The 27722-nt window shown below is 51.0% G+C and overlaps 1 protein-coding gene and 1 pseudogene across 5 annotated transcripts in view; one reads left to right on the forward strand and one right to left on the reverse strand.

Moving 5' to 3' along the window:
* The window catches only part of TMEM108 (transmembrane protein 108), a 360974-nt gene that overhangs the window by 6207 nt on the left and 327045 nt on the right, over positions 1-27722 (reverse strand). For all 5 annotated transcript variants that reach the window (XM_075546920.1, XM_075546918.1, XM_075546917.1 and 2 more), the window contains 2 exons: positions 11101-12888; positions 359-513 (listed from right to left, as the gene is read on the reverse strand). In XM_075546920.1, coding sequence (XP_075403035.1) covers positions 359-513; positions 11101-12888 — 1943 coding nt within the window. The remainder of the gene's footprint in view (positions 1-358; positions 514-11100; positions 12889-27722) is intronic.
* On the forward strand, positions 3126-7901 carry LOC142444495 (dnaJ homolog subfamily A member 1-like; annotated as a pseudogene).

Here is a 27722-nt window from a genome sequence, read left to right on the forward strand (position 1 = left end):
TCCCGCGGAGGCTGAGCTCCTTGCGAACACACGCTCATTCTCTCATCCTCCAGATGTGCGGGCCATGGAATGGGCCCTCCACCAATACTTGCTGGCTTGTTTCCAGAAACTGGAAGTTGCAGACAGGGTTTCCCACACTCGCATGTGCACAAAAAGCACCTGGGGCCTCTTGCTGAGCTGCAGAGCCCCGCATCAAAGAGTCCTTCAGCTGCCCCTTCCCATGTCGCTGAGGCAGCTGCCCACAGAGCACAGCGGAGATGCCAGGCCCCACCTCTCTCTGGGTCCCACGCTGCCCCCGCTCCCACTTGCCCCTGCAGCAGCCCCGCACTCCTGGGCCTCCTTGGTGTGGGCTCCCTACCTCCGAGGTTTCCAGGGACTGGATCTCCCTGGGCAGCTCCACAGCGTGCTTGTTGAAGTAGTCCATGGTGATGGCGTTGTTCCAGTAGCTCAGGTTGGTCTCCGGGTTGGCCGTCTTCTTCTTCCTTCTCAGACAGCACACTGTCAGCAAGACAGCTGTGGAGAGAGGGCACATCAGAGAGTCGAGAGGGAGGCCACACAGACGGACCAAGCCACCACCACCAGGGGACAAAAGCCAAGCTCCTAGTTGGGGCTGCGGTGGTCCTACATTCACTCTTCAACAAATACATACACAGGCCCACAGCCTGCTTCGTGCTGGGAACTGCTGTAAGTGGTGGGGAGAGAGGAGTGCACCAGGGAGACAAGAACCCCCTGCTTTCGTGAGCTCCCATTCTAATGGGGGCAGAGGGGGGTCAGATGATACATAAATAATCATCAAAATGAGCAAACGAGGCAAATCCAGAGTGCCCCAAGACAATGAAACAGGACAGAGTGAGAGACCAGGGTGGGAGTGGCGGGCAGAGCACGTTTCAGTCTTCACGAAAGGCCCTCCAGCTGAGGTTGGACTGTGAGGACGGAGCTAGGTGTGTGGAGAACTGGGCACTATGTCCTAGAAAGTGAGGTCACATGTGCAAAGGGCCTGCAGCGGGGGCGACTCGGTATATGTGAGATGAGGAAAGGCCAGCGTGGCGGGAATGGTGTGGGCTCGGGGAGTGAGGTGTGAGATGAGGTCACAGGGTTTAGAGATTGCATCCACAGGGGGGTGAGGCATGGGTGTGGATGTACCCTGGGGATATCTGTGGACATGCAGTCCCGGCCCTCGAGTTTGCATGGAGCTAGCCCTGGAGCTGGCCTGCAGACAGTGATAGGCGTGCTCCAGGTGGCCTGCTGGCTTTGAGGGGTCCTTGTACAGTGAAAGGGTGGTGGAGAAATGGGAGGGCACAGGGCATGTTACACAAGAAGCTCTCAACTTCCACACAGGCTCCCTGGTGGCTGAGGCTCACAGGCTCAAACCACAGTGCGTGATCAAACGGTTGCTCCGGCCACCATCTCATTCTCCTCCCCCAGCACCCCGCAGGATGGCAGTAGCCAGCTCATGTGCCGGGGACCGTTCTGAGCACTTTAGACCATCACTTCTCTCAAGCCTCTGTCTTACCCATGATTATGCTCCTGTTTTACAGCCAGGAACACTGAACTTCAGAGAGGTGAGGTAACTTGCCCACGAGCAGATCTAGACAGAACTGAAGTATGTGCCATTAATTTCCATGCTGCAGCCTCACAGAGACTGGCTAAGCCCACACTGCTCAGACGGGCCACTCTGGTACTGAACCAGGTGTGAACAGAGTGGCTTATCCAGGCTCACATGACACAAGAAGTCCTCTTGGGCAGAAGCCATCCATAAGGACTAGGTAGATGCTGCTCCAGGCTCCCCATGACTGAGCCTCAGGGTTGGCTGAAACTCTGGGGGAGTCAGGCTGAGTCATCATAGGGGGAGACAGCCACCAGGGGGCAGTGGAGGTCAATGTCATCTACCGTGGCCGGAGAGTCCCACCTTGTCTGGGTCTCTCCAAAGGGAGGTGCACCGCCAGGGGCAGATGTAAATGCTGAGCCCCCACATCCTTGTGGGCTCCCAGAAATATGGAAGCCTCCTTCCCAGCTGCCCACCTTGCTGGCACCTCAACCTGGACGTGCCTCTGAACAAGGGCGAGAAATGGGGCAAGTTTTCCTTTCCTCCGATCTGCTTTGCTCAAAGAACTCTCATTAGCTTACCATTCATTTTCCCAGCTCCTCTTAACGAAAAAGAAAAAAAGAAGCATGCTGAACATTCGAGCTGAAGGGGATTTCAGAGATTCACTGGTATCGATTATTTAAAGTTACATGGAGGTCTCCCACCTTCTCTCCCTTTCGTCCGAAGAGCTGCTTCTTCATGTGGTTGCATGGGGTAAGGAAGTGGGAATGGGGGGTGTGTGTGATACGCCACTCAGCAGGAAAGGTTGCTCATTTGGGTCACTTCCTTATTGTACAGGGGGACAATGATGGCCCCAGTACGAAGCAGACTTGCTCAGAACTTGCAGATCTGCAAGTGGCAGGGTTGGGACATATATGGAGCTCATCTATGGAGCTCACTATACAGAGCTTGGGACAAGATCCCAGGCCCATGGGCCCTTGTCCTGGCTTCTCCATTCTTCACTTTGTCCCCGCTGTCTGGGCTTGGAGAGGAAAGAGCCCCAGAGGGTGGGCTGTGGGGACTAGTTCGAGAAGGGGAAGTGTTCTTTTCTCAGTTAGAGCCTGGCCCAAGAGAAGGGGCTGGGTCTCAGATGCTTCCCGTGCTGGGACAAAGTGACTCTTCATTTGCATGCGATTCCGGTAGCATCCCGTCATGCCACAGCACTGCCAGGCACACACGCTGGCAGGGGCAAAGCGTGCGTGTGTGAGTTGGCATGGTTCCCACGCATCTCAAGGCAGAGGAGTCCCAGTGGGAAGAGTCAATGGAGTCCTCCCCATGGCTGTGCAGTGGGGCTGAGCCAGTGTGAGCCCCTCCCGGTGCACAGGCTTATTCCACACAGGGAGAGCAGAGATGCGAACCTGCCCCGGGCCATGCTGCTAATGTGGGGTGGGAGTGGAGGGTGCACAGCTACAGAATCCAGGCTCTCTGACCCCCAGGCCAGAGCCTTTCATGAACAACCCATTTTGCCCCTGGCTCTCAAGACTGGGGACGGTCAGAACATAGGATGCCTGGACCATGCAGGGGGAGGGGCTCTTGCTGGATGGCCTGCGGGGCGGGGCTGGACAGGGAGTTGTGTATCCAAGTGAGCAATCTTTCCAGCTAAGTGACATAGCACCACCCCCAATCCCGCTTCCTCACCCCCATTTCAACCACTTGAAGAAGCAGCTCTTTGGACAAAAGGGAGAGGGAAGGGGAACTTTCCGGGAGAGGCGGAGGAGTGCCGAACTGTGTGCACAATGTCCAGCTCCTTCCCGCGCCCCTACTCTGGCTGGGCCCCCTCAACGTTGTAGAAGACGGTGAAAGAAACCACAGACCATGATGTTTTGGGGTCAAACCCAGTGCCACCCAGGAAGAGCTGAACAAAGCTTATAGAACACTGGTCTTGAAGTACCATCCTGATGAGAATCCAAATGAAGGCAAGGAGTTTAAACAGAATCCTCAAGCATATGAAGTGCTTTCTGATGCAAAGACAAGAGAATGCTATGACAAAGGTGGCCAGCAGGCCATGGAGGAGGGGGCTTTCGGCTCACCGTGGACATCTGTGATACGTTCTTTGGAGGCGGTGGAAAGATGCAGAAAGGAGAGGGAAAAACGCGGTGCATCAACTCTCAGGAACATTAGAAGATTTGTACAATGGAGCAACAAGAAAACTAGCTCAGCAAAAGAACGTGATTTGTGACAAACGTGAAGGGCGAGGCGGTAAGAGAGGAGCAGTAGAGGGCTGGCCTAACTGCCGGGGTTCTGGACTGCAAATGCGAATCCGTCAGACAGGGCCTGGAATGGCCCAGCACCCTCAATCTGCCTGGCGTGCAGAGCCACGGGGAATGGATCTGCCCCAAGGATAGATGCCAAAGGTGCAATGGAAGAAAGATCGTTCGTGAGAAGAAGATTCTAGAAGTTCATATTGACAAAGGCATGACAGATGGCCAGAAGATCACATTCCATGCTAAAGGAGACCGAGAGCCTGGCCTGGAGCCAGGAGATACTATTCTTGTTTTAGATCAGAAGGACCACGCTGCTTTTACCAGATGAGGAGACCTTTTCACGCGTATGGACACACAGCTGGTTGAGGTGTCGTGTGGCTTCAAAAAGCCAACATTTACTCCTGACATCACTTCTCCTCCAGGTCAGATTGGGACGCATGAAGAAGACATTAAATGTGTGCTAAATGAAGGGCCCCAATTTACCGCAGACCTCCTGAAAAGGGGCGCCTCGTCACTGAATTGAAGTTGAACTTCCCTGAGAATGGCTTCTCTCTCCCAATAAAGTCTCTCTGCTGGAAAAACTCCTTCCTGAGCGTAAGAAAGTAGAAGAGACGGATGAAACGGATCAGGTAGAACTGGTGGACTTTGATGCCAATCAGGAAAGACGGTGCCAATAAACTGGAGAAGCTTATGAGGATGATGACCACCACCCCGGGGGTGGGGTGGGGACAGTGTCAGACCGCTTTATGGGGCCCAGGGAACACCGCTCACTGCTGGCATTTTCTATGCAGTAGTGAAGAAGTGATCATAATATGCGCACTACTTGCTATGGTTTTTGTTTTAATATTCAACTACAGTAGTGTTTTAAGGTTAAATGATGAATAAACTCAAATATAAAATCTAAAAAATAAAAGAAAGGGAGAGAAGGTGGTAGACCTCCATGTAACTTAAAAAACAAATTCGATGCCAATAAATTTCTGAAGTCCCCTTCAGCTCAAACAGTCAGTGATCTCTGGGGGTTTCAAGCCCCCTGCTCCTGCCTCTATTTCTAACAGGGAATTCTGAGTGTCTCAAGCACCATTTCATGGGCTCCCTGGAAGCCTGGAAGGCAGCCTGCCTGTAGAAAGAACAGGGACTTGGGGACACCAAGGCCTGATGTGGTGCAATGAGTGACTTCATGTGGTTCTTCCAGCCACAGTCTTTGTAACTGCCGATGGGTCAGGGCGAGAGAAGGCGGGGAGGATGCTGATAGGATTGTGTGATCCAGTTGCGAGGGACTGTTAACAGGCTTAGTTGTGATGGCCATCCCCCTGGGAATAAACGGAGCCACCTCGAAGCAGGGAGGGGGATCTCACCAACATCAAGGGAGTAGAGTATGTCCTTCAGACCCTGAGAGTCCTGTGTGTTGAACCTCCTCGATCCCAGGGCAGAAAGCGGTCGCTCCAGGAGCAGCAGAGCCCAGACCAGAGCATGAGAGGCCGTGGGTTTCCTGGCCCAAGGAGCGAGTACAGCTGAGTGGCTTCATGCAGAAGGAAAGTCTGCATGAGGAGTGGTATGCCCTTCGGGTATTTATCAGCAGCTCTAAAAAAGATGTGCAACACTGGCGAAGCAAGCGGAGGCCAGGGGCCATAAGGACGAGAGGCCTGCCTAACGGCACAGCCGAGCAGGGGCTGCCACAAACGACGCAAGAACTGTGTCCTGAGCATTCCTGATCCGGGATTCCAACTGGCTAACTTCTGCGACCAGCCCACCACTGTGGACTCTGTGTGGCCCTGCTGTCCGATTCCTGCCTCGGAGGAGCAGGCCTGGGGCTGATGCTGACTTTCATTCGTGAAGTTGGAGGACGGGCCCCACTTCCACGGTGGTTCTTATACCACGGCCGGGTCTTACACATACACACCCCGTCTCTGATGCACACTGACTTCCTAAGGCGGTTATGAGGAGCATACGTGCATTATGGGATGATGAGGTGAGGGGTGTGGCCAACGAGATGCCCCGCTCGGCTCTCTCCCCGAGGAGGCATAGTTGGCTGACAGGTCCGGCTGCCACACTTCTGATTCCAGCACCAGGGTGCACACAGACGGCTGTCAGCTCCCCAGCTGCTGAAACTTTCCCAGAAGCTCAAGGTCATCCAAATCTCCTCTGCTCAATCCTTGGGTCTCCCATTTCACACATGTCAGGCCTGTATCCGGTCCGAGGCCCCTCCCTGCCACCCCTCGTCCTTCTGTTTATAAACAGCCCTCCCTCACGGGTGTTTGTTTCCCCAACGTGAGTCTCTGGCATGCTGACTCCCACCTCGGTGCCTGCTTCTCAAGGGGCCTGAAGGCAGACAGCGGACGTTCCGTTGGTCCTGTCTGAGAAAACACTAGTTCAAGTTCAGTAGCCTGCTCATGAGTGGCAGCGCTGGGGTTGCACGCAGGTGTGTGGCTTTATTCCACAAGCTGGGTCTTTCTATGACATCATGCCCCCTCTCCAGTGGCTCCGATAGATTTAAAGTATAAAAAGCTGGCGAGGACCACGGACCCCTTTGTTTCGCAGAGAGCACCCCGAGGCCAGAGAAGGGAAAGGATTAGTCCAATGGTTCCAATGTGAGGGGATCCCCGCTCTCCCGAAGCTGGGGGGCACAGGCAGCCATGGGGATGATGTAGGGCCGGAGTGGAGAACGGCCGCTGACATCCCACAGCTCCCAGCAGAAGCAGTTCCGGCTATTAGAATTATGGGCGAGCGAATGGCGTGCTTGCCCAGTCTGGCCGGTGAATGATGAGCTAAGTATGCAAATGGCCCTGGGCAGGGAACGGTCTCCCACTCTGCCTCAGGCAGTGGAAGGGGACCTGGTTGGGCAGTAGGCTAGGGGTGGGAGGGCCTGGAGAGGCACCGTACTGCCTGACTCTGGTGATGCTGAGAATGAGCCTACTGAAGGACCAGCGGCTGCCACAGGGGCTGGGCTGGGAAGCACAGAGAAGAGCCATGGGAAGGTGGGAGTGGTACTAGACAGGCCACGGTGACATCTCCGGCTGTCCTCCTGTACTGAGGCTCCTCCTCCCATGGCCTCACAAGCTTCTTGGAGACAAGCCTGCCTGTCAAGAATAATTCTGACCTAGAATTTCTTGAATCATATGTATAAAATCATTTTTTTGGGGGGGGAAACTAAGAGTAAAAAAGGTATATATTCAAATCTGACAACCACTCACAACTAACCACCCAACCAAGGGCCTCACTGGCACACTGAGAAAGTATCTCTTGGGCACTCCGTGGGCACTGCTGCGTTTACCCCCGGCTCTGGGGCACGGTGTATTCATAGACCCTTACACGACAGGTCAGCAGGAAGGCTACTCGGCCCCAACAAACCTGCAATTGGCATGGCTTTCAGCTCTCTCCCTCCCTGGGCTTCGCAGGGGACTGGGTGAAGGCATTCTCCTGCATGGATGTGTCTGGGGCTGGGGGAGCTGGTGGCGCCTGGCCGGAGGGGCCTCCAGCAGGATGGTAGCGCTGTACCTCCTCATGGTGGCAGCAGAGACCAGCTGAGGAGCCACTACTTCCTGGCCCCAGGGAATGAATGTGTCCTGCATCCAATCAAGTTCCTGTCTGAGCACTTCTGGAAACCAGTGTGAATGTGAAGCACAGACATGGCTTAAGAGGCAGCATTTCTCAGGCCTGGAGACACGCACAGCCTTCCAGCCTGAGGTGGAAGTGTGGACATCCTGGGGTGTGCTGTGTCCCCCTGGACTCTGGCTTCTAGTGGGTGCAGAGAAGCAGGGCCATGACAGCGTAGTCTGAACAGGCAGAGGAGAGGAAACCTACGCTACCAGGGCAGATAGACCCAGGGGTCTATGGCAAACTTTTGGGATGGAAGAGCCAATCCTGTCCCTCACATCAAAACTATTCAAGAGCCATCTATATCTACATCTATATCTATATCTATATCTATCTATAGAGATATAGATATATAGTGATTTCATTATATCTGAATAATATGCTTAATTTTTGGTTCAGTTTCATTTTGCAGCCACATGTACGTGCCAGAAGGGTTGCCTGTGGCTCTGGAGCTGCAGTCTGCCGAGCCCGAGACAGACTTCCAGAAACGGCAGACTGGCAAGGAGTTGCGGCTATAAGGACAGACAGACAGACACACGGAGGCACCAGCCGGGAAGGTCTGAGAGACAAGGACCTTGGCAGGGGTCTGCTGGCCTGATGAGTGGAGGGGGATGGGACTGTGGACACAACCTCCTTAGACTCTGACGGTGGACAAGGACTCCTCTGTCCGTGTCCTTCGAGATGACAGTGATCCCACAGGAGCCACGGGCTACAGCCAGGGTCAGGGAGCTGTGTGTGGAAGCAGGCAGGGCTGGGCAGGGACCTTGGAGAAGCTAGGGGTGAGGGCTTATGGGATTGTCCCTGGTGAATGGAGGAACTGTGAGACAGGCACAGCAGGGCGTTGGGCCAGAGACTCCGAGGTGCTATCTAGACTCCATGTTGAGCATACGTCCTGATCTTCTTTCAGAAAGGACTCAGTTATATCCTTAGCACCTGCCCCCAACTTGGCTGGCATTTGTAGGCAGCCTGTGGGCTGGCTTTCCAGCTTTGCAGCCAGGTCTGAGCTATTTGTGAACTAACACCTAGCAGGAGGGTTGGGGGAGAGAAGAGAGTCTTTTTAGAACTTCAGAACCCAGGGGGGTGTGGAGTTTGCCTACTCGGTGTGTCCCGCCTTGGCGGAGGGGAGCTTGGTGGTGGAGAGGGCTCTGGTTGCTGGGGAGAGAGGCAGACCACATGCCTCTGACTCCCTTGTGCCTGGCACAGGATGAGCAAGCGCTCGGGGAAAGCTTCCTGGAAGCAAGCAGATTCTACCAACAGCTCAGGCTGTGACAGGGAACCGGGCAGTCACAGCACCTGAGACTTACGGAAGGGAGGAGGGGACAGCCAGAGCCACCTTGGGTTGCTTGGTTTGCTCATGTCTGCTTTTACTTTCTTCCCCTGGCTGGTCTGCGCCAGGGATGGGAGGATGAGGTTCCAAGCAGGAGCGTCCTGGACACTTGTAAGTAATGGAAAAAGCCACTTTGAGTGGGGTCCCTTCTGACATGTGGCCATGGTCAAGGACTGATTGATCCATAGCACTGCATTTTCTGCTCACCATTCCTCTGTTTTCAGAGTAGGGAGTCACAGTGGTCAGAATCCACGTGTGTCCTCGCCAGAGACAAAACAGCTGCTCACTTAAGAATGAAGCAAATAGTGAATGAAACAAAATATTCATTTTTCAATTAACCATGCTACAGACTCTTCTATTATTGAAATGTGCAAGCCCAGGCACAATAGTGAAATGTGGGGTTCTCTAGCCATTGATGTTGTCAGTCATCACACTACAGCTGAAAACTCAATTCAAACACATGCACAAAAACTGTCAAAAGAAGTGTAAACGTTCACATTCACTTTCCTCTTTGGGGCAGATCTTTAGCCAATGGCATATGTACTTTACGTGTGTGTGTGTGTGTGTGTGTGTGTGTGTGAACATTTGTAAAAACCAATATGGATACAGCCACTCACTGTGGCATGTTTAAAAATAAAATCTCTTAGTGGTGAATAAGGAAGAAACAGAAGAAGCATGAAGCAGATACTACGCAGCCGGCTGACGGTGCCTCTGACTCCCCTGCACGGTTCCCGCCAGCAGTAGGTGGCCTCCTGCCGCCGTGGACTGTTTGCTTTGCTGTCCACCGGAAGAAGGCTGGGCGAGGGGCCCCAGGAAAGACTCGGACTCCAGATTACAAGCTGTTTTTTTTGGAGTACGACACCGACTGGAAATCATGATTCATGCTACACGCAGAACCTTCCAGTACCCCCTGCGAACAGCCCACAGTGTGAGGCAGGCTGCAGGGTAGGGGACTGTGGGGGGCCCAGCCCAACAGTCTCCCCTGTGGAAAGCCATGGGACTTTTGTTTCTCTTGAGATGGGGGCTGAAACGGGGAGACAGGAAAGTGAGGAAGACCGACAGAGCTGATAGCAAGCATGGCTCCCCTGCTGGGCCAAGGGGCAGATGCATATTCCTCGTGGGCTGGTGAGTCTGCAGAACAGGGAGAAGCCCGGGGCATGGCCATGCAGACCCTTGAGGAAGACGTAAAGGAATGGGGTGCGTGTGTTTAGAAAGAGAAGCATGTTCCTGAGAGCCATTTGGTTTGTTGGTGTGTGTGTGTGTGTGTGTGTGTGCGTGCGTGTGTGTGTGTGTGTGTGTGTGTGGTGTGGTTTAAGGGTAAGGCTTAGGGCCATGGAGTAGCACTGACAAGGGAGTAAAGCTCAGTCTCCTGAAATCGTGGGATCATAACCCGGAAGGTCAAAGAGAAGGTGTTGTGCAGAGAGGGAGGGCGGGTGTCTTCTCATCCCCCGGAGCAGTCAAGGGGCAGCTGGACAACCATTCAGAGCAATTCTAAGAATCCAGGACCCAGTATGTGGGAAAGCCATAAAGAAAGCCCAGTGTCCTGTGAGATGAGGCCCATTCTTTACAGAGTCCCAGGGAGGCAGCCTCCTGAGCCAGGGCCAACATGCCAGGCAGCAGCGGGAGGGGGCTGGTGGTCTTGAAGAGCCCTTCTTCCTGGGCGCTGGCCACCTCAGAGGACCACACTGAGTCCAGCTTCCCCCCCCCCCCCGTCCCCCATGAGCAGCTCAACAGGAACGTGAGGTGAGCATGAAGTTCACAGGTAGTACTCAAGTCTAACTTCAGTGACAAGAATGACGTTTGTCCCCAGGGCCAGCAGACCTCACCAGATAAAAGCTCCGTTTCCTCCTTTTTCTTTCTTGCGGGGAGAGAGAAGGCAAGAGAAGAGAAAAGAAACGGGGAGAAGGGAGAGAAGGAGGAGTGGAAGGTCAAGGCTTTTCCATGTAGAGGCTAGACACATGGAAGGGCCAAGTTGCCCTGTGGAGTCTTGGTGTGGCATTTATGGGGACAGTCCAGGAGAAAGGAGGGTGGCAGTGAAGACGACAGGGGCTCTGAGCCCTCGCCATCCTCGCTCCGCTGCTTACCAGCTCTGGGGACCTCAGCCTCAGTGGCCACAGCCACCTCACCTCTCCAGTTGGGTGTTCCTTTCTGCAAGATGCAGGGGTGGGTTAGACTGTCCACGAGGCTGGCCCCAGCTCCCAGGGGGCCGAGGTTTTCTGGTAAGCAGACACAGAGGCAGGGATGCCCTATGACCTTGCCTATGACTCTGCTTCCTGGGATGCTGGGAGGTACTGCAGAACCCTGGGTGGAGACTGCCCAGTTCTGGGGCCCAGTGGACCCCAGTTTTATGAGTGAACAAGGTGAGGTGGGAAAGTGAAAGGGGCACTTACAGCAGGAGGAGATGGGCACACTGATGGCCAGGATCACCCAGATGATGTCCATCTTGCTCAGGCAGATGGTGGCGCTGTGCTGGGGTTTGTCCTCCTCAGCCACATGGGAGATGTTGCCTACTGCTCCTGGCTTCCAGGTCCCGGCGGGAACCAGGCGGTTGAGGAAGTTCCCCGTGGCTGTGGACACCACGGTGGAAAGAGGACTGGGTGCTCTGCTGGCCATGGGGGAGGTGGCTGCAGCCTCCTCCTCCATGCGGGAAACAGGGGGGCGGGCTGGGGTCTGTGGGGTCGTGGATGCTCCCTGAGTAAGCCCCCTGGAAGGGGTTGAGACACTGGCATCAAAGGCAGCCTGGGTGGGCCCCCTTGTGGCTGTGAAGACCCCAGAGCTGGCAGACCAAGGTCTGGTGCCCGCGGTGTCAGCAAGCCAGGAGTTACTGAGGCTGGGGCCACCCTGTGGGTCACCACGGGGGCGCTGCGAAGGCACTGGGGCAGGCTGTGAGTTGGAAGGGGCACCGGAGGCTGCTGTGGCGTTCAGCCCCCCTCCTTGGCTGGTGAAGGGGAGACCACCCCCTGGGTCTGTTCTGCTCAGGCCTGGCTTGTTCTCTGCAGGCACCACAGGGGTGGTGGGTGATGCCCATGACGTACTGCTGGGTGCGGTGGTGGGGGCCGCTGTCTGGGGCTGTGGCGTGGAGGAGTAACCCTGGGGTGGGTTTCTGGGGGTGGGGGCAAGGGGGTCTGGTTCCACAGACCCTGTGAAGTTGCCCTTGTAGATCTGAAAGATCTTGCCCAGGGGCCGCTCCTGCCCTGGGGGTGTGGGGCTCTGCTTTTGCCCTCGTTGGCTCTCCTTCCTCCTTGGGTGGCCGCTGGATGCAGGGGGAGCTGGACGCAGAGAGCCGCCTGCTCCCTTTCGGGAGGAGCCTGGGGGCCTCGGGGCCCTGCGTGTGCTAGACCGAGTGGGTGCACCGGTGGGACGGTTGGTGACCCCCGTTGGTTTGGTCAGCAGGATGGTGGACACAGCCTCCTCTGGGGGGTGGTTAGTGACCCCCGTTGGCTTGTTCAGCAGGATGGTGGGCACGGCCTCCTCTGGGGGGTGGTTGGTGACACCGGTTGTCTTGGTCAGCAGGAAGGTGGGCATGGCCTCTCCTGGGGGGCGGTTGGTGACCCCTGTTGGCTTGGTCAGCAGGATGGTTGGCAGGGCCTCCCCTGGGGAATGATTGGTGGCTTCTGCAGGCTTGGTCAGCAGGATGGTGGGCATGGCCTCCCCTGGGGGGCGTTTGGTGGTTTCTGTAGGCTTGGTCAGCAGGATGGTGGGCGGGGCCTCCCCTGGGGGATGATTGGTGGCTTCTGTAGGCTTGGCCAGCAGGATGGTGGGCTTGGCCAGTAGGATGGTGGGCACGGCCTCCCCTGTATGCTTGGATGGCAGGATGGTGGAGATGGGCTCCCCTGAGGGGTGACCCTCTTGGTGGGAGGATGTGGTTGCCATGGCAGAAGGAGGGGAGCTGGATGCTGTGGCCAGCATGGTGCCCACAGGAGGGTGTGTGTCTGGGTGGGATGTCGTCTTCTCCATGGGCACTGTGGCCTGTGAGGAGGGTCTATCCTCATGCCATGCCGGCTTCACCACAGGTGCAGGGCCAGCCGCCCCTGGGGAGCGTCTGGTTGAGCTGGGGGGTGCTGTCACCATGGTGCCTGAAGACGTGGCTGAGGGGAGGACCTGCAGAGATTCCCTGGGGGCTGGTTCCTGGATGGCAAACGCGGGCACTTCAGTCAGTGCCAAGAGCAGGAGGAGGCCTGGGGGGAGACAGAGAGAAGAGGTGAAAGGCCAGCTCTTCCTCACCCCGGATGCTGCGGACACCTGGGGTTGAAGGGCAGGTGGGAACATTCCAGAAGCCAGACTACTGCCGTGACACTCAAATCAGACACTGAACTCCAGGGATTGTCCGGAAGAGAAGCCAGCATCAGGGACACAGAGGCGGCTGAACTGGGCTGACCCAGCCTCTCCGGAAGCCTTCTGCAGGGGCCTCGGCTCAGAACCTCAGGACAGGCTGCGCCTCCTAGTGACGACCACCCTCCTATAGCTGGGGGAGCTGAGGCCAGTGGAACAGTCCAGTGGGGAAGTGGGCAGCTCTACCTGAGTCCCCCCCGAGGGCTGAGGAAGGCCTGGGCGGGCACACAGAACAAGTCCCCACACCACGTTGCTGAAGCTCTGTTCATACACTAGATGGAGGTGCCAATGGCAGACCTGGGCGTGCTCAGGCCTATTCTTAGGCCCACCCTCCCCTCCATCCTGGGCGACACACGGACCCACAATCCCAGGACAAGGCGGAGTTGACCTTGTTCCAGGCAGGGGGTCCCAGAGGAGGGCCCCCAGGCTGGCACTCAGCAGGCAGCCTGAGTAGAAGAGGCAGGCCACAGGGGCCTGCTGGCATTCTGGCCCTCATCACTGCACATCCCGTGGCAAGCCCTCTTGGAGAAGAGTTTGTCCCCTCTGAGCTTTAAAAATAAAATCAGAAGTTTTGAATGAGAGTTCTGCGTTCCCTGAAAAGAAAATGCATCGGTCACAAACTTTCTGTGTGCTTTAAACTCACGTCTAAGTGGGTGGGTTTTGTTTGTTGCCTCTATTTAAAGATAATCCCTTATGTGACCTATTCAGATGACAGAGGACGCAGCATCAGCCTGGTTGCCCCTTACCACACACGCCATGGACTGGGGCAAGCTAGTCTCCATTGCTGAGGGGGAGGAGCCTGGTTCTGACCCCTCGGCTCCTCCTGGGTCACATGGACACTCTCCTTGGTCCCTCTTGTGACCACAGTGCCCACTAGCCTCCCCAAATCATGGGCAGAGGTTTCTGACAACTCTCTCCTTGAGATTGCAGCAGGACAAACGAACAAAGCAGGGGTCCTCTCTTGGAGAGTCTAAGAAGCAGGGAGAAGGGGACCACTGTGGAGGCAGCTTCTACTGAGCTCCTCGGTCCCGGGAGGCTGTGAGTCGCCTGCTCTGATTATGGGTGCTTGACTTGGGTTGGTTTTCCCTCCTTCATCTGTCTGCCTGGCCAAGGCGGCTCCAGGATCTACTTCCCAGTGTAAACCATCTGCACACAGACCCTTGTTCCAGTCTCTCTTCTGTGAGGAAACCGCAAATATAATAGGCGCATGCATTGATCCAGGGCACTCGAGCCGTCTGAACAGCAGAGGTCGGGACCACCAGCCCTAGAAAGATTGTCCTGGTGGAGCTAAGCGGTGTGGCCCAGGGTGATCCAGAACCGGTCACAAGATTCCGTCGGTGGGTGCTTCTTACTCCTCTCCTCCTCCTTCTTCTCCCCTACCCCCTCTGCTTCCTCCTCCTCCTCCTCCTCCATGGGTGGGATTGACCAGGAAAGCATGCATTCTGAGGATGCCTTGGGTTTTCAAATCACACTTCTGAGGTGTGACCCCCCCCAACTGTCTGTCTTCAAGGAGTGTGCCCCAGGGCTTTCCAGCCCATGGGTCAGGAGCTGCTCCAACCCAACCAACCTATTGTCGTCCCATGGGTGCTAATCCCACTGTACTTCCATGCCTCCCTGGCCAAATCAGAGGAGCCTGGAGCAGAGGCTGTCTTGGGATGCCTGCCCCCAGGTGGTGGCTGCAGCCACTGCTGGAATTAATACTGTGGGGCCAGAGGATTCCTGAGGGGGAACATCAAAGGGTTGGCTCTAATTGGAGACCAGAGACTGCAGACTTTGGGCAGGAATGTCCTGGGCAGTGTAAAGCTTTACCCAGACACCAGCTGAGCCAGGGACAGCGTGGGGTGGGTCAGGGCCCTGCCTCCAGAAGACTTCCGTAGCACCCCACCCAGTGGCAGTGGGTTACGGTATCTGGGCCTTTACCGTATTCATGAAAAGGCATTCCTGCCACGAGCATCGCAGGAGTAGACACTGCTGGGGAGAGAGGACTGGACTCCTCGCTGCCAGACACACTGGGTCTGAAGTAAACGTGCGTGGCCTTGCTGCCGGTCCTTCTCCGTGTTTGGTTGCCTCGCAGCCAGCATCCCCAAGGCTGGTTTCCTGTCTCCAGGATTATCACAACACCCCTGGAAGAGGACTTCAGGCAGGAGTGGGTAATGCCAACCCCGGGCACGATGGGCTTTTCCTTGAAGGATGGCATTCAGGCGCCACAGTAAGCTCACCTAATTCAACCCACTCAGTGTACAGACGGAGCATCAGGAGCCGTGGCGTGACTCTTCCCTGGGCACACAGCTGGTGGGGGACACAGGCTGCATCACAGCCTGGGACTTTACTTCGAAGCCACGTTTCATCTGTGTCACTCATTTATAGATCTCTCGCTACAAAGTCACACAGCCCGAACACCAACTCCGACCTCCACTGTCACCTTCGATATGGAAATCAGACAAGCTTTTACCTCTCTTCCTCTGCACAAAGGTGAATGACTGAAGGAGAACCACATTGTCACAATAAATGTTCAAGGCTTCCAACCCAGGGCTCCCCTAAGCAGATGCAAATTTTCATTCAAGGCCCTTTGTGCTGGCCTGCCCAATTCCCCCTCCCCACAATCTGGGGCTACCACCTCCTTGCATATCATTTGCATTCATTTGCATAATGGTCTCTAGCGGTTCTAATTCCAAATATATAAGAGAAGCTAAAACTAAAATTTTGCTTGATGTGCTTGAAATGCGGAACGGATCTTTCTGAACATGTTGAACTAAGGACACGCTGGGGTGGGGGGTGGAGACTGGAGGGCTCACATGAACACATGTTATAGGAGGGCCTCTGCCCCCATGGACGGACAGCATTCCAGCACACACTCGCTCCAGGAACCAAGTAAGGAGAAACCCCTCCTTCTGTCTGTCTGTTTGGTTGGCTGCCCACAGCCCATATAGAGCGAGATAGTTGCATCAGGCCAAGGCAAGGAGAAGATGGTTTAAGAGAGGAACGGCCTATGCGCCGAGTCTTCCTACACCATTCACCCGGGGCTGGAAGGGCGAAACCAGCAGTGGCAGACTTCAGCCCCCAACACTGATGAAGTGGGGCCCAGGAGAGGAACCGGAATCTACCAAGGTCACCCAGCTGGGGAGCGAGAAGCTGGGGATGAGCTCGGGCAGTGCGGTACCAATGACCACATGCCCACCATTCTGCTCCACCCACCTGCCCCCACCTCCCCCCCCACATTCAGAGCACCGACCCACATGCTTCTGCGAAGTGATGCTCTCTTGCTGGCCTCTTGCCTTTTCTTCCCTCTTAATTCTTTTCTCGCTTTCTGGTCCAGGACAATCTATGACACCTTCAGTGTTCTTTAAAACAAATCCACTGGGTTAAATTTATGTCATAAGTCACTGGGGGATGTTGCAGCAGGGCAATATCCAGGCTGGAAATCCTGGCATCTCAGTGCAACCGTCGTCGAGAGCGCGTGCAATCCATGCATGAGCACATGCAGGGGCACGCATGGTAACACAGGCCAGTTTTCCCTTACACGTTTAAATGGCCAACCTGGGCCGGACTACCCCACTCATGGAGCCAAAACACTGCTTCCCACTCGTGGTGGTCTCCACTGTGCTCTGTCCCCCGAGGTCCGAAGTCTCCTCATGTTAGAGATCAGACGAGAGCCCCCGCTCCTTGGAGCTGGGCTTTTCTTATTCTGAAATAAAATATGTACCCCTGGCTCAAAGATGAGCTGGGTGCCTGTCTCCGGAGGCAGTCCCTGCCTGTGATCTTGGCTTCTTTAGGGCACAGGAGAATTTCGGGTGCAAATCTTGGCTGCTATCCTTTCTCCTAATATTCCCGCACACTGGGCCTGCCTATGAGACATATCCCAGCCATGTCCAGAGATCCCTTGTTCAACAGTGGGGCTGATGAGGCCCACGATTCCAATTATGAATTGTTTTCAAAGCACAAGTTCTAGAACGGTCTGCAAGTAAGAACACCACGAGACAGGCTCCGTGTGCCCCTGACACAGCCGTGGCCTCTAGCCTGCAGGAATTCAATTGTGCTGCAGACCTGCTGATACAGATCACGACTCTCTCACCCAAATCTACGAAGGAGTGCACATGCGTGCACGCGCATGCCTCCACACACACGCGCACACGTTCACACAGCACAGGTGCTCTCCTGAGGGGGGAGGGGGTGGGTCGGGCATGTAAGAAGAGCAAATTCTCAGCTCAAGTCCGTTGTGATCTCCAAGGTAACATACGATTACGTAATTTATCTAAGCAGTGCCAGGATGTAAGCCCAGGTTTCTCTGACCTCAGCTGCCAGAGACAGTTAAGAAAATCAAAGTTTTATTGGCAAATAATTCACATAGCTTACAATTGAATCATTCCGTCGTATTAAGAAGAGTAGTGGAATCATTACCTCCATTAATTTCAGAACATGTTTTCTACTCATTGCTGCTAGCTCCCCATTTCCCCCCATCCTTCCGGCCAGCACTAATCCAGTTACTCTCTCTACAGATTTCCACTGACAGGGAGCAAGCAAACAACTAGAACCACAAAACCCCAACCGCACTGACAAAATAAAACAAAGAAAACCCTCAATGGAAAAGACAGCAGAGGGGGGGCGAATAACAGAAAAGTTATGATGTGAGATATGAAAATAATAATAATTCATAATTTATCAAGGGTTCATGAGGGAGGAGGGTGAGGAGTGGATACCAAAGGCTCAAGTAGAAAGAAAATATTTTGAAAATGATGATGGCAACCTATGTACAAATTTTCTTGACACAATGGATACATGTATGGATTATAATAAGAGCTGTACGAGCCCCGAATAAAACAATTAAAAAAAAAGAAAACAAAAAAAAGGAAAGAGCAGAAAATATTAAAAGTGTGTGAACCAACTGTAAAATGGGTCAAAGGGAGATGAAACAATAAGGTATCACAGTTGAGCACAATTACATCTGCCCTGGTTGACTTCACAATGCTCTCTGACGGCAAGGCCGTTCCCATCCTTGCACAACAGTCAGAAGGAATTCACACAAGGCTTAATCCACGGGGACCCTGCAAATGGATTTGAGGCTTCCACTGTCATCCATAGCGTTCTGCAAACTGGGTGTTCAGAATTTCCAGGAGCAGTTTGGTCTAAGAAAATGTCTTGCAGAGGAAGACTTTATAAGGATAGGCAATAATACAATAATAATAACAACTGTTTGGACCATAATTAGTACGTGCAATTATTCCTAAATTTGGCAACTGGTTTGTCTTTTCAGCTTTCGGTTTTCTTCTTCAGTCTTACAATTGAGCTTGGGACACACACTTCCTACCTAGGGGTTCTCTGGGACGATTGAAGAGTCTCTCTTTGTACTCGTTCAACTTCCAGCAAGCATCCTTGTGAGCTGAAATGGCCTGTGTCTTGTCTGCTTCTCTGTCTCAACACTGAGCTTCCAGAGGGCAGACTGTGTGTGGTTCAGTGTTCATTCTCCACAGGTATACCAGCACCCAGGCCAGAGTACAGGAGCCTGACATCCGATGTATTCAAGTGATGAAACACTGCCCTTTCCCATCGGCCCCCTTGGGTACATGTTTTCTGAACGGACAGATCAGGACTGGAATAAATTTTGAAAAGCAACATTGTTGAAGAAGAAAGGAATAATGAGGAAGATGAAGGAGAGAAACTGTTAAAAAGTTTCACAGTGAAGGATTAGCTCAAATTTTTCTACATGGAAACAGGACAATCAGTTGCTTAAAACATGGACCCAAACAATGTGAGAAGTTGCTGCAAAATATCTGCAGAAAAAGGGAAAGAAAAGGACAGCGGAGACAGGTCTCACTAAGGCTCCAAATAGGAACACCATCCCCATTCTCAGGGAGAAGCTTGATGGTCCAGAACCTTCCACAGGGTACTTACTCCTGGTCATAACTGACAAAATAACAATGCCATTCAAATCGTTTTCTTTCTTTCTTTTTTCAATCGTTTTACTGGGGGCTCATACAACTCATCACAATCCTTACACACATCAATTGTATAAAGCACATTTGTACATTCGTTATGCTCATCATTCTCAAAACATTTGCTCTCCATGTAAACCCCTGGCATCAGCTCCTCATTTATCCCCCTCCCTCCCCACACCCCCTTCCTCATGAACCCTTGGTAATTTATAAATTATTATTTTGTCATACCTTGCCCTGTCCGAGGTCTCCCATCACCCACTTTTCTGTTGTCCGTCCCCCAGGGAGGATGTCACATATAGATCCTTATAATTGGTTCCCCCTCTCTACTCCACCTTCCCGGTATCGCCACTCTCACGACTGGTCCTGAAGGGATCATCCGTCCTGGATTCTCTGTGTTTCCAGTTCCTATCTGTACCGGTGTACGTCCTCTGGTTTTAGGATGGTAGGTGGGTAGGAAACATTTAGAAACTATAGGAAAGTTGTATGTTTCATCGTTGCTACATCACACCCTGACTGGCTCGTTTCCTCCCTGAGACCCTTCCATAAGGGGATGTCCAGTTACCTACAGATGGGTTTTGGGTTCCCACTCTGCACTCCCCCTCATTCACAATGATATGATTTTTTGTTCTTTGATGCCTGATAACTGATCCCTTTGCACCTCGTGATCACACAGGTTGGTGTGCTTCTTCCATGTGGGCTTTGTTGCTTCTGAGCTAGATGGCCACTTGTTTATCTTCAAACCTTTAAGACCCCAGATGCTATATCTTTTGATAGCTGGGCACCATCAGCTTTCTTCACATTTGCTTATGCACCCGCTTTGTCTTTAGCAATTGTGTTGGGAAGGTGAGCATAATAGAATGCCAGTTTAATGGAACAAAGTATTCTTGCAGTGAGGGAGTACTTGAGTTGGGGGCCCAATGTCCATCTGCTACCTTAATACCAAACCTATAAATATATACACATAAATCTATTTTCCCATCCTCATATATATAGTTACAAATCTTTTTAATTGTTGAAAGTTCACATGGAAGAAGCACACCAGTTGGTGTGATCACGAGGTGTTGATGGGAGTGAGGTATCAGGCATCAAAGAACAAAAAAATCATATTATTGTGAATGAGGCGGAGTGCAGAGTGGGGACCCAAAGCCTATCTGTGGGCAACTGGACATCCCCTTACAGAAGTGTTGCGGGAAGGAGGTGAGTCAGTCAGGGTTCAGGGTAGCAATGATGAAACATACAACTTTCCTTTAGTTCCGAAATGCTTCCCCCACCCCCCACCCCACTATCATGATCCCAATTCAACCTTACAAATCTGGCTGGACCAGAGGATGTATACTGGTACAGATACGAACTGGAAACACAGGGAATCCAGGACAGATGAACCCCTCAGGACTAGTGGTGAGAGTGGAGATACCGGGAGGGTGGAGGGAAGGTGAGGGAGATGGGAAAAAAGATGACAAGGATCTACAGATAACCTCCTCCCTAGGGGACAGACAGTGGAGATATGGGTGCAGGGAGATGTCGGACAGTATAATATATGACAAAATGATAATAGTTTATAAATTGTCAAGGGTTTATGGAGGTAGGGGAGTGGGGAAGGAGGGGAAAAATGAGCAAATACCAGGGGCTCAAGTAGAAAGCACATATTTTGAGAATGATGAGGGGAAAGAAATATACAGGAGTGCTTGACACAATGGATGTTTGTGCGGATTGTGATACGAGAAGTATGAGCCCCAATAAAATGATTTAATAATTATTGAAAAAATATATTTTATGATATGTGTATTTTGATATATGGTGGTGTAGTGGTTACATGTTGGGCTGCCATCCACATGGTCAACAGTTCGAAACCACCAGCAGCTCCTTGGGAGAAAGACTGGGCTTTCTACTTCCATCAACAGTGATAGTCTCAGAGACTCACAGGGGGGTCGCTAAGAGTCAGCAATGATTCGATGGAAATTAGTTTTTTTGTGAAGTTGGATATTTTGAAATATAACTAACTTTAGATGTAATGTTTTCAACCCTCAATGATTCATAAAGATACTGACAATAAGAAGCAATGATAATAATAATGAATAATAATAGCAGTAACAGTTAAAAGAAAAAGTATTTGACTTAAGATGGAATCATTGGGATGGAGCCCTGTTGTATTTGCTGGAGAATAAGAAATTCTGCTAAATTGCTTATGAGTCAGCTGTGGAAGCTGTTAGTTTCCCAAAATGACCACCACAATATGTATCATGCAACACACTCTTCTTAAATGTGACATTGGCACTCTTCCTATTGAGTGGCACTGGTTTTCAGTCCCAGACGGTCAGCACCAACCTGCCAGCCATGTGGGTACACCATCCTGCAAGGGGGTCCCACAGGCCTAGCTGAGCTGCCCACCTGGGAATTTGTTGAACTGAGGTGAGTGATTCCAAGTCAAATTCCAGATTGAGGAGCAAAAGGAATCATGGTGATTGTTTTAAGCCACTAAGTTTTGGGGTGTTTGTTAGGCACCAGTAGTAACTGGAGGACCAGCTCTGTATAGACCAGGGATTTCATTGACTGCTTGGCATTGAAGGATCAGGGGCCTTTTAGTGGTGGCATGCAACGGGCTGATTTTGCCCTGCCTTGTCTCTGTTCCTTCCTAAACTCAGGTAAAGGGACACATCTCAACTCTGGGCTCTTTCGAGCGCATCAGATTTCTTTGCTTCACAGCTATAGTCTTGCCTAGAGGAAGAAAGGAACAATGCCTACTAGAAGATGCATAAGGTTCTTTCTCTCTTTCTTACGCGCGCACACACACACACACACACATACACACACACATACATACACATACATACACACACACTTCGTGGACTGGGCGGGGGGGGGGGGCGAATGGAATCAAAGTCAGCTTGGACAATGCACAAACCTACCCATCAAAGGCGTTCTTGTAATATTTTCCCCAAACAAACAAAAACGAGAGCCAGAGCTGGATGGATGAAAAGGTCAGCCTTTAATGAAGGAAGAGGACCATTACTATTCAGAGGACGTCTTGCTGATGTCATAGAGCAGAACACAAACGCCTCAGCCCCTCTGTCTTGTCCTCTCTCCAACTAGAAGGAAGAGACTCATCAGAAACATTCTTTGCTTTCCTCACACACATTACTTCAGCCAGATGATCAAGTTTCACATCCACAGTGACAGACCTTGCTGATAATATGTACCCTTGATATGCTGATCAGACCGGCATCTAAACTCTGAGGTTTTCCTCCCCAGTCTCTGACTTCAGTGAATTATGTGAAAAATGTCAAGAGAAATCTGAATTGAGGAAGACTTCGAAAAGTATCTGAGCAGCACACACCAAAGCTGTGAAATAAAATCAAACCAAACTCACTGCCATCGAGTCATTGCTAACTCATTTGACCCCTGCGGGTTTCTGAGACAGTTGACAGGAGAAGAAAGCTCAGTCTTCCTCCCAAGAAGCTGCTGGTGGTTTTGAACTGCTGACCCTGCGGATTAAAGCTCAGCTCATAACCACTACACCACCAGGGCTCCAAAAATAAAGTCTGGGAAAGTGTTACAGCCAAGAACTAGAACAGAAAAAGGATATTAGGTAAAAACTAAGGAAATCTGAATACAGTATGTACGCCAGTTGTTAATAATGATGTATCAATTTTATAGAGAACACAATATTATTATAAAAATAAAAAAATAACTTTATAAATTGTGGCTCATTAATTGCAACTCATGTACCATAGTGATGTAAGATGCTTACAATAGAGAAAACTGAGTACAGAGTATATGGGCACTCTTTATACTATATTTTCAGCTTTTCTGTAAATCTAGACTTTTGCTTTGTGTATATTTTATATAAACCAAGGGGCACTGGAGCATAGTGGTTACATGTTAGGGTGTTAACCACAAGGTCTGCAGTTAGAAACCACCAAGTGCTCCTTGGGAGACAGATGGGACTTTCTACTCCCCAGAGTTACTGTCTTAGAGAAAAACTGTGAGTCAGATCTACTCGATGGCAGTTGAGTTTTGTTTTCGCATATAAACCTGTTGTTGAGTTAATCCCGACTTATAGCATCGCTAGAGGGCAGAGCAGAACCACTGTATCTTTATCCTGCAGAGCAGCTGGTAGGTCTGAACTGTGAACCTTCAGGTTAGCAATTGAGTGCTTAGCCATTGTGTCACCAGGAACCCTTTCATATATATATATATATATATATATATATATATATATATATATATATATATATATATATATATGTATTCCAGCTTAGTTCCATTTTCCCATAAACATCTTTAAACGAATCCCCATGTGTATATGTTGTTATATATATGAAGGGGTACCCCCTAAAACTGGAAAAAGCTCCGCTGGGCAGAGCTTTCATAGCACACGTTCCTCCCGCCCACTTCCCCACTAGGTGAGCATCAAGCAACTCACTCTGAGTTAGTGCACCCAGTGGCATTGCCTGGGAAGGTTCTCTCTGGTCTCAGTGAATTTTTTTCATAAAAGTAGTTTCACTCAAACCTCATTTTTTGTGATGGATGATGGAAGAGAATGGCATGCAGCTGTGAAATTTTGTTTCACAGTTGGGGAAAAATGGCTCAGAAACTGTTGTGATGTTGAACACAGCTTACAAGGACAGCACTATGGGAAAACCTCAAGTGTATGAGTGGTTTTCTCATTTCAAAAAAGGTGAAATGTTGTTTGATAACAAACCAGGAGAAGTCAACTCGTAGTACATTAGGAGTTCATTCCACCAGGTCAGACTGTTAATCAAGCTTTCCATTTAGAGGCTCTGAAAATATTGCATAACTGTGTGACATAAAAGACCTGATCTGTGGCAGATAGGGGACTGATTTTGCCACCCCACAATGCATCTGCTCACACAGCCATCTCAGTGTGCCAGTTTTTGGCAAAAAAACAGCATGTCTCTCTTGCCCTGTGCACCTTACTCAGCTGACCTTGCTACATGCAACTTCTTTTTGTTTCTGTGAATGCAGGGAAACATGAAAGGGCAGTGATTTGATGATGTAGAAGAGGTGAAGGAAAAGGCAAGGGAGGTGCTGTCAGCCATCCGAACAGATGAGTTGGAAAAATGTTTGCAAGAATAGAACTGCAGATTTGACAAATATATTAAGTGTAATAGAGAGTACTTTGAAAGTGATAAGGTCGTTTTGTAAAAAATTTAAATATAGAGCTTTGGAAAAAAGTTTGTTATTGTTGTTGTTACCCCCTCATATGTTAGGTGCTTTGGAGTTGGTTCTGACCCTTAGTGACCCAGGTACAAATGATGAAACACTGCCTGATCCTGAGCCAAGAACCCTTCGAAGGGTCCTGGACTGCCCAATGAGGCTAGTGTCCTGGCTGGCCTGGCCACATCAGCATCAGTCTACCAGTCGCTTCAAATTCATAGAAACCAGAAACAGAAAAATTCCTGGCGTGTCCATGCCTGACAATCACTTACCTAAACAGGGTGTTCCGGGCTTTGACCTGACATTCTCCTGGGTGTGCTGGCAGTCTAAAACATCATCGCCCAGCACCTCTTCCTCCTCACTCTTATGCAGCTTATGGAGGGGAGGAGAAAGGAGGCTGGGTGGAAAGGTGGCCCAGTGTCTGGGTGGAGGGGGGTGGGCAGAGCTGTGGAGCTGCTGATATCAGGTAAGAGTGTATGCTCTCAGGCCCTGGTTCTCCCTGGCGCAGCAGCGCACAGGCTGCTTGGTATTCTCGCTCGGCTTCCTTGGCGCCGACTGCAGGCTGCCCGGCGCTGCACTTCTCAGTGGCCAAAGGTTTGCCTCCTGTTCTAGTTTGCCTGAACGAGATTAGCGCGGGCAACACAGCTGTGCATCTTGTGAAATTGCCTAATTTCCCATTTCAAGGCAGGATGCCCACACTCCAAGGTATAATTTAGTTTTTTTGGCGTGAGCTGGATTTCACAATTGAATTCTGAAGCTCAGCCCTCCAGGCTGTGCCATGCTTGGGAATTACAGCTTGCCTCTCTCTTCTTTCCACACTCACTCCCTCCTCAATGTCAATACAGGTACTAATTTGCATGTTAAGTTTCCATTTATGGAGCGCCTCCTATATGCAGTGGTGGGATTCAGCCAGTTCACACGGGTTGAATATAAACATAAAACATAAAGCGAAAGGTGCCAAGCAACCAGAGCAAGGCACATTGTCACTCGTTTCAATTGTGTCACACCCCAAATCCCCATGAGATAATAGGACTGAATGACACAATTCCTGAAAGTGTTCAAAGAGCTAAAAATATCATCAGAACAAGTGCTGCAAGTTCAGCAGAAGCAGAGAGGGGTTTGTCAAAGATGAATATGTTCCAGGAAGAGGTCTCACTATGTCTAACGTAGCAACACAATGACTGTGGTCTGTTTGGCTTACCTCTAAAGGGAAGAGACACTCCTCCTTCAGTGAAAAGATGGTTCAGGATAAATCACACAGTTGATGATGCTCAGATAAAAGTGAAGAATACTTTAAGTGAGGAGGCCCATCAAGAAGCAATATTGAAATATCTTAAATAGCAGTTGTATTGTCAGGTATTGTATAGTATTTTGAAACTGTTTCTTATAACATAATCTAGTTTTGCGTACCTCTTTCTGTCTTGTCCTGCAGGGTCACTACGAGTCAGCATCGAGTTGATAGCAGTGAATCCGTTTTGTTTGTATGAAATAATAATCCTTTTGGTATACCATGATTTTATTCTTAAAGTGGTCAGTAGCGCAGCAAATCGGCTGTTAAATTGTTTGAATCCCATCACCGACTATGCGCCAGGTGTAAAGAAAAGGACAGAGTTTAACCCATGTCTTCACTGATCATAAGGGCACACACCTTATGCCTCTTTGTTATTCTCCTTTGGGGTACAAATATGTGGATCTAAGCATCCAGATGATTCAGTGAGGACTTGGAGGCAGCTTTCTGGTGGAAAAGCTAATAAAACACTCATTTTGTCCACTTTCAGCTGGGGCGCTAAAAATGACACCAAGAGAGACCAACAGAAGATGGTCCAGCGTCTCAGACTCTGTTGGCACTGTCAGGGACCTACAAAGCCAGGAGACTCTGGGAAGACTTCCTCGAGGAGAGGAAACCTGAGTTCCCTTGCCACCATTCTAGCACCTCTTCATTCACACAGGCAACGTTGAGTGAGGTAAACCAAGTGTGGCTTTGTGCTTCTCAGAGCAGCTAGGAACCCGATTTCCATCAAGGTGGTAGCTGCTGCCACCTCACCTTCCCAGGAGGGGCAGACTTATGGCTGCTGGCAGGGAATTTTCTGGCAAACTCTGAGAAGAGGTGTCTGCATGGTGGGTGAGCAGGAATAGTCATCGAAGGGTGTTACTCTTCAGAGGGTGGTGCACATCTATTAAGCACCTATTGTGTCTGCACGTGTTCCACTCTTGCAAGCTCAATGGAATATACACAAAAACTGTATCCACCAATAGTGAGGTTCAAGGTCAGGGTCAAAACTGAAGCATAGGTTCTGAATGACTCGGATGCCCGGGCTAAACACAGGAGTTTGTAAGGACCAAGTACCACAGCCCAGCTTGGGAATGATGTCTCTTGTAGACATGACCTTAGTAGGGGATAGGAAGTTGTCCCTAGCTTAGCTCCTAGGCTCAGAGCAAAGGGGAATTAGCTCCTTCCATCTGAGGTAGGCTAGCTGCTCCACTCCCGCCCATCCACAACTCCTACAAACCAGGGCCCCAAGGCAAATAATTAAATGCAGCCCTCTAGAATCGAAAAGACCTACAGTTTAGATGTTATAGATCTAGAAAGGACACCTTGTAAAAAGGGGGCTTTATGGGAAAAGCGTACATAATACATTAAAAAAACAAACCAAACTCACTTCCATCATGTCAATTCTGACCATATAGGGCAGGGCAGAACTGCCCCTGTGAGTTTCCGAGACTCCAAATCTTCATAGGAGTAGAGTGTCCCATTTCTTTTTTTTTTTCCCCTCCACCCTCCCTTTTTTTTTTTTTTTTTTTGAGTGTCCCGTTTCTGTCTCATGGAGCTTGTGGCTTCAGACTGTGGACGTTGAGCTGAGCAGCCTGATGCACAGTCACTACGCCCCTCTCTCCTCTCTGGGCAGTGCAGAGAGAAAACTGATGCTAGAACTGGGCTGAACTAAGTATAGACTGGCTGAATTCCTAGATAAAATAGTTATAGTGGGATATTTTTAAAATGAAAAATGTGTGGTTGTTGGGACTATCGATGGCAACACATGCAGCAGTTACACCATTTCCACCTGTACAATTAGTACCCAGTGGTTGCATTATTCAACGCTCTCCTTCCTTTCCCAATTTGTTCATCCCCACCAACATAAAACCACTGCCCCCTAAGGCTCCTGTCTATCTTTTGGGTTATTTCATGAACTCAGATCCCACAAACCAAAGAGCAGAGGCAAGCTGCTCAAGGTAACCTTGTTTCCCTAGTGATGCTCCACTATCGCTTGGTTTTAAGGAGATAGTTTTGGGTTAAGTTTTAAAGATCACCTTAGAGGAATAGTTTTGGGGGTTTCATCCATCCCCATGGCTCTGGAAAGTCTGGAGTCCCTGAGAATTAGACGTTCTGCTGGCGCTTTCCCACTTTTTATCAGGATTACTCTATAGAACCTTTGCTCACAATGTTCAGTTATGGTAGCCGGGCACTATCTAGTTCTTTTGATCTCATGGCCAAGGAGGCAGTTGTGCTGGGGACAATTCAGTACGCAGTCTATATCCTCCTCCGCATTCCCAACTGTCCCTCTTTGTTA

Source organism: Tenrec ecaudatus, chromosome 4, assembly GCF_050624435.1.
Source record: "Tenrec ecaudatus isolate mTenEca1 chromosome 4, mTenEca1.hap1, whole genome shotgun sequence".
In the NCBI taxonomy this organism is placed as follows: Eukaryota; Metazoa; Chordata; class Mammalia; order Afrosoricida; family Tenrecidae; genus Tenrec; species Tenrec ecaudatus.